Source organism: Mandrillus leucophaeus, unplaced genomic scaffold (assembly GCF_000951045.1).
Source record: "Mandrillus leucophaeus isolate KB7577 unplaced genomic scaffold, Mleu.le_1.0 Scaffold373, whole genome shotgun sequence".
In the NCBI taxonomy this organism is placed as follows: domain Eukaryota; kingdom Metazoa; phylum Chordata; class Mammalia; order Primates; family Cercopithecidae; genus Mandrillus; species Mandrillus leucophaeus.
This window is the reverse complement of record NW_012103954.1, coordinates 695,944-703,219: the sequence shown is the minus strand read 5'-3', so window position 1 is coordinate 703,219 and position 7,276 is coordinate 695,944. Positions and strand designations below refer to the sequence as shown.

General features: G+C 42.0%; 1 protein-coding gene across 1 annotated transcript in view; it reads right to left on the bottom strand.

The window, feature by feature from the left end:
• The window catches only part of ESYT2 (extended synaptotagmin-like protein 2), a 105,471-nt gene that overhangs the window by 26,200 nt on the left and 71,995 nt on the right, over positions 1-7,276 (bottom strand). Inside the window, exons 10-13 of the mRNA XM_011990191.1 lie at positions 6,101-6,183; positions 4,735-4,783; positions 3,294-3,383; positions 2,717-2,812 (exon numbers count right to left, since the gene is read on the bottom strand). Coding sequence (XP_011845581.1) covers positions 2,717-2,812; positions 3,294-3,383; positions 4,735-4,783; positions 6,101-6,183 — 318 coding nt within the window. The remainder of the gene's footprint in view (positions 1-2,716; positions 2,813-3,293; positions 3,384-4,734; positions 4,784-6,100; positions 6,184-7,276) is intronic.

Below are 7,276 nucleotides of genomic sequence, written 5' to 3'. Positions count from 1 at the left end.
GTGGATGGCTTGAGCCAGGAGTTTGAGACCAGCCTGGCCAATATGGTGAAACCCCATCTCTACTAAAAATACAAAAATTAGCCAGGCGTGGTGGTTCGTGCCTGTAATCCCAGCTACTTGGGAGTCTGAGGCAGGAGAATCACTTGAACCTGAGAGGTGGAGGTTACAGTGAGCCAAGACCGCGCCATTGCACTCCAGCCTGGGCAAGAAGAGCAAAACTTCATCTCAAAAAAGAACAAAAAAAAAAAACAACAAAAAAGGAGGGGATAGATTTTAAAACAGTTTTGTGAAAGTTTACCAAAAAATTTACATCTCGCATTGAGATGAACCACAAGAAAATGAATTTTAATCATTATGGCTTCATTTCTTCCTCAGGGGAGGTTTTTTTTTACCGAGCCACCAGCGGCTGAGGAATGGAGGACCCGCTGCTCTACTTGCCAGGGTTGTTCATCTCATGGTCAGATGTTCTTGCCAATGTTACAACAGCGTTACAGTTCACAAAACAAGCACAAAATAAATAAATACACAATAATTAAAATCATGCAAGAAAACAAAAGCATGCGACATCAGTCCACCGCCAGCCAACTGCGTTAGAAGTTCCAGTCCACATTCTGGCAGTTTCCAAACAGACAAAGGAAGAAAGAACCCCGGAGGACTCACAAATAGTGCTCTATAGACTGAGGCGGTATTTTCACAAAACACTAGTCCCGACGCTCGCCTCTCTTTTAAGTAGCCACACCCAAAGTTTCCCTCGTAGATGCTCTTAGGGCAGTGGAGCCAGGGGAGAAAGCAGAGAATGGTGGATTGTGGTCAATGAGAGCACCAGGAGCACCACAGACAGTGCAGAGGCAGAGCCAAAGAACCCCACAGCTCGCGGGACGCCCCTTAATCCAGCGCTGGGCACGCCGCGGCTCTGCAAAGATCCTTTGCCTCTGACGGCCACAGCACATTCCATGCACAAAGTGCCCTTTTAACAGAAGATCAATACATTCTCTTTGGGTTGTTTTTGTTTTGTTTTGTTTTTTGCTTATGTGACATTATTCAAATTTCAATTTAATGTGACAAAACGCACAGTTCTAAAGAGGCCTAATCCTTTGTAGCCAATTCACTGATACTATTCTCTCTACCCTAACATAGAAACACTTCCACCAGGCATTACGGAAGCCTTTACAACAAACATTACCATGGCTAAAGCAAACAATTTTACTGTATAGAAATTCTGTGGAAAGATTAAATATGTAATGAAATAACTTTTTCCAAACTGAAATTGTAACAGATAAAGTCACAGACTTTAGACTGGAAGACTGATCAAATACCAAGGTAAATACTTTAAGAGAAATATAAGAATTCTTTTAAGAAGTTAAAATCGGTCAAGAAAGCTTCATTCTAATAAACAGTGCAATTACATACAATTATATACAACAAAGAGTACAATCACATCACATCCTCCCAGTATGAAATATAAGTGATCAATCATATCTTAATTGTACATCATTTTAAATAAAATGCACTGGTGCACAAATATTTACTTCATTTCTGTGCAAAGCTCAAGAAAATGCACAGTTCTCAGAACGTGGAAGGTGCTGGAGGAAGCCAAGGGTGTGCATCTCGTGAACTATGGAGTGTAGTCTGACCACGGCAAGGCAAGACTACAGGGGACTGAACTTAGGTCCAGGGTGTGTGTTGAGAAGGGAGTTAAACGCTTCTTTGCCTTCTTGTCTATCTCCCTGTAAACACTGACAAAGGGAGACAAGACACAGGAAGACAATTTATGTACAAATGCACTTGGGGGATGAGTATTTACTGTAGAGAGGCATTATGCAATAGACAACTTGGGGAGGAAAAAAACTTCTGCACCGGGTGGCAACAGTCTTTCTTCCAACAAAAGTGGCTGTGGACATGATGAAATAAAGACTGAGTGCCTAGTCAACAAGTGTACGGGCACTCCAAAATCATCAAACAGGATGACATGACCAAGGACCACACCACTATCCTCACTAGCAGGGTTGAAGGTAGGATGACGGGAGAGCACACTATGCCTCACAAGATTGAATTAGTAAGATCTTCCTTCTCCGTGGTTAGAGTTATTACCTATAAAATGATATTTTACAGTTTTTCTCCACGAATGAACAATTCTGATACAAACAAAAGTATATGTTTCCAGGCACAGAGTGTCTTGTATCTGGCAGTAGGTCATTCTGAGACATGGCTTCCTTTTGTTCTGCAAGAAACATCCCAGGCACCCAGAGGCAGGCTCGCTCGTACAGCAGCACCGTTCTGCCACCTAATGTTTACCCCAGGGATCGCCAAGGCCCAGCAGCTCACGCACGGCCCTGCGACAGCCAGGATGAGTCTGGATTTTGTAATCAGAGCTGCTTCATTTTATTCCCATTCCAAATAGAGACAATTTCCATCCTAAGGCAACTAAGTTTTAATACTTAGTGATTTTCTAAGGAGTTATCTTCTCCTCCTAACCACTATTCATCTTCTTTTCCTATATACTGGATAAATCCAGCTAAATGTATAAACAGAAATGCATGTACTCCCAGAGCAAACACTAACTTCTCCCTCTCCACTGCCACTCTCCTGCACTTGGATGTGAAGTGAAAACACACGACGAGAACAGGTGACACAGAGTGCTGCCAAAGCAGTAGTTACGAGCAAGAGCAGTTGCCGGGAAATAAGCACCCAAAGGTGTTACCACTGTGTTACCTACCGGAAGGTTCCTTGCTGAATCCAAGTACAAGATCAGCAATGCAGAAGAAAGACCATCGTTGGCTTGGTCTTTGTCAGCTCTGATGTCTGTTAGCACCTAAAAGGATAGGAAAAAAGCCTTAGCAGCCATGTTTCCACAGGATTAGAGACCGTTTCTGTCTGATTGATTGTATCATGTTGATTACGCTAAAATAAGAAAGGTGAGAAACCATCCAATCCATGCAATAGAGACAGAACTAAAACAATAAATACCTTTTAAATAACAAGACTATTATTCCATATATAAGTCAAATAAATGAAGCACTCAGGTGATTTCTGGCTCTACAAATCCCTGCACTTTAACAAGCACAAAACCGAAGATCTGATAAAACAGGCATGAATGACCTATACATTTCATTTCTAAAATTCCATTATCTTTAATTTATCCCTGATGCTATTGTACTGACTTAATACACAATAAGGAAAATTACTGCTATAACTGCTAAAAAAATCAAGTAGCAACACAACTGAAAGAGACCGATCTCAGTTATGAGGAGTAGTTGGTTAGGTAGTTTTCAAGAGAACACACTCCACAGCACCTTATCGAGGTTTGATGCATTTGGCATTAACGTGAGCCACTCCAGTCTCAAGTGTAGCTTCCCCTTGGGAACCTCGTCCAGAGTGAACCACTGAAGAGAAAAAATGTTTATGTTCAGCAAAAATTCTGAATCAAAAATCCAAATTAAACCCAGTCTCTACAAATGTTCCATGCTGCTCACTAACCGTGAGGCATCCACAGTTCTCAGTAACGTGAAGACTGAACCTCACCATATCCAGCTCTACGCTGTGGGTGCCAGTGACTGCACGTTTGGAGGCGATGACAGCAGCAGGGGTGAGCAGACCATTCTAAGTGCTTTACACGCACCAACCCCTTGACCCCAATGGAAACCCTAAGCAAGTACTAGTATCATTCCTAGTTTACACATAAGAATTCAAATGTTTTCCAGCACTATCTAGAGACAGTAAAGTCTTATATGAATAGACTTCTTTTTTTTGAGATGGGGTCTTGCTATGTTGCCCAGGCTAGGCTCAAGTGATCCTCCCGCCTCAGCCTCCCCCGCAGCTGGGACCACAGGCCTACGCCTGTGTCTGCAGGCAAGCATGCTCCACCAATGGCATTTAATGGAATGTATAGGACAAGAGATAATACAACATTGATTCCAAATACTGAATTTCAGTATCAAACGATTTAATCCGCTTGTTCTAATTCATCACTCTATACTAATAAAATAGTATACACTTGTATCAGCTTAAAAGTCACAAAATAATTAATCAAAGATGCTCCTCAAACGCTAAGTGATAGACGCCATGAGCAGGACTATCCATCCAGTGCCTGGCACACTCAGGAAAACAAGATGTCACGGCCAATGAATGCTGAACACTCAAGGGAAGGAAACGTGTGATTATGAAAGCAGCAGAATTTAACGTTTTTGTTTAATTTTTCTTCATTTATCTAAATCTTACCCACCTTTTAGAAGCCACCACAAATGTTTCCTTTTTGATTCTTTTTATTCTGATAGCAATAAAACGGTGGAAATCGAGTCTGCTTGCCATGAATTCCCACTGTCTCTACAGGCATCTCTCACGAGAGACGCCTCACTGGCCGCACTGTGCCTTCTCCAACCACCTGAAAATCTCCATCACTAGGGGGCATCTCACACATCCCTGCCCTTACTCCTGCAGGGAATCGCTTGTTTGTCTGCAATAACGTTAACGTCAGTTTATGCTTCATATCCGTAAGGATTCCCAGCATATGGTAGGTACTCAACACGCACCTGAATGGACTCTTAAATTTCTTTCTTTCATTTGGTATTTCTAAAAGGCCTAAATTCTTAGTATTTGTGACGTAAATGCCGTTCATGTCATACTAATTAGGATTCCCGCACTGTGTGATGAGAAGGGGTGGTTCGTGGCTGCTCTGGCACAGGGCAGGGACTCAGTCAACAACTGTCAATAAACCAACACTCCAGGGAAACTTACTTCATCTAAAAGGCGCTCCTTTTCAACTTCAATGAGATCAATCATAAGACTATAAAAATAACAATACGACAACTTTAGAACATAGAAACACATTTCTTACGGAAACAACCTTAAGCATTTGTCTATGAACAAGCACTCCAGAAATGCAACAAAACGCTAATAATTTATCAAGGAACAGACTATTCTTCCACAAGCTTCCTCCAGCTCACCCCCAGTGTCAGGAGAGTAAGAGTGAGGTGGAGTTTCTGTGAGCTCAGAATACTGAGTTTGACCCAGCTGAGGTTAGAGTTGTAAAACAAAAACACAAACAACTCATCTTCCCTACAATGTTATATGCATCAAAAAATGTTAAAGCATCTCAACCCTCTTATTTTATACATCCTCTCGGTAGGGTTGTGTGTTACTGTGGATTCCTCACTTGCACAGTGAACGCTAACCTCACCTTCCCCTACCCTTGCTTCAGGCTCTAGACCCACGTTGCACCGAGCCCAATGGACGCCCTTCCATCGAGCCCGATGGACGCCCTCACTCGGTGCGTCCGAGAGGAGGCCCATTCCAGTTCCCCTAAACCTCCTGTACTTCCAAGATTGGCACCACCCGCAGATGCCAGATACAACTAGATGGCACCTGATCTATCCCTGTCCGGCTTAAAATCTCTCAACTGTTCCTAGTTGTCCTAGGAAGTCTTATGAACTCTGAAGTCAGGCCATAACATGCAAGGCCATTCTTCATGAGGTATGAACCTCTCCAATGTATTCTATCCTACATCTTTTTTGCCACAATTAATTCAGTCAAATAGTAACTTAATTAGGTTAAATTAGAAATAATTGATATTATTAACAAATGGTGGTCAAACAACCATTTTAAAAGTTTATTTTTAAAGCTATACTAGTTGTTCAATTGAAGTGAACAAATCAATATTTATTTTCCCAATGTGAATTACTATATCCTGAAAAAATTAATCCAGCAACTCAAAAAACTTAAAAAACCCATTTCTGCAATCTGAAATAGAACTCTCCACTAGAACTCAGCACGGGGGAGGTTCTGCATGTAGCTCTTAAGCCTTGTAAAGAAAGAAAGTGCCCCTCAGAAAGAGTTCTTAATTTATTTAACTTTAATTAACTTAAGGCTAGTGGCTGCTGTAATGGACAGCACAGATCTAGCAGATTCACTTCTCTTAAATGTGAAACTTTTAGGAATCAAAATGTTTTAAGAAATCCAAGGTGAAACAATTGTAGTATCTAAGAACCATTTAATGAATATATAACAAGCATATAAATGTATTTTAAAACATATTTTTGATTATTTAAAAAAAAAAAAACCGACCCCATGCCCTCCTCCAATAACCACGAAGGGTTTTAATTACCTTCCTAAAAAGTCATCCTTGTCTGGGTCTTCATCAAAGAGCTCAATCTCTAATTCTTGTCCAGGATGTTCATACACTAAAGCCTAAAACATCAATGGTGAGTAGTTAAGCACATTTTTACTAATAGAGTCATACACGGAGTATGATGACTGATGACTGTGGTAAATATGGCCACGTACTTTTCTCTCGTGGTAAATCCTTATTTATTTATTTATTTATTTTTGGAGATGGAGTGTCGCTCGTCGCCCAGGCTGGAGTGCAGTGGCACAATCTCGGCTCACTGCAACCTCCGCCTCCCGGGTTCAAGCGATTCTCCTGCCTCAGCCTCCCAAGCAGCTGGGATTATAGCACGTGCCACCACATCCAGCTTATTTTTGTACTTTTAGTAGAGACAGGGTTTCACCATGTTGGCCAGGCTGGTCTCGAACTCTTGACCTTAAATGATCCACCCACCTCGGCCTCCCAAAGTGTTGGGATTACCAGTGTGAGCCACTGCACCCAGCCAGTAAATTCTTTTTAGAACACTTATTTTCTTATTGTCAAGTCACACACACCTCTTGATGCGGGAGGTCACTGAAACACCTGCCACACAGTAACAGTCTACCGCGCTTGTTTCTAGGGATCCCGGATCGTGTCTACCGCGCTTGTTTCTAGGGATCCCGGACCGTGTCTACTGCGCTTGTTTCTAGGGATCCCGGACCGTGTCTACTGCGCTTATTTCTAGGGATCCCGGATTGTGTCTCAATAGGTCAAGTTCAATCACTCCAAAACAAGGTCATGGTATGTCACCACAAGCTTGGTGCAAGGCAAGAGACAAACCAAAGATCCAGGACACATCACTCTAGTCCTGAAGTGGCTCCACTCAGATGCTATCTTGGAATAACCACAAGTTGTCTGCTTAGCACCACTCAGGGTAAGAAATTGGCAAGAGACCAGACTGACAAAGGAGTCAGGGAGAGGAAACCAGTGGAGTATAAACCGTACGACTGTCCTGAAGGGCAACTCTACAGATATATCAGTCCTTTAAAAACTGGTGGAGTGTAAATCACGCGACTATCCTGAAGAGTAATTCTACAGATATTTCAGTCCTTTAAAAATGCATAACTCTTGATCCAGCAATTTCACTTTAAAGAGCTTTTATCTGGGGAAAACTTGGCTGAGTGAAGAAAGAGACAC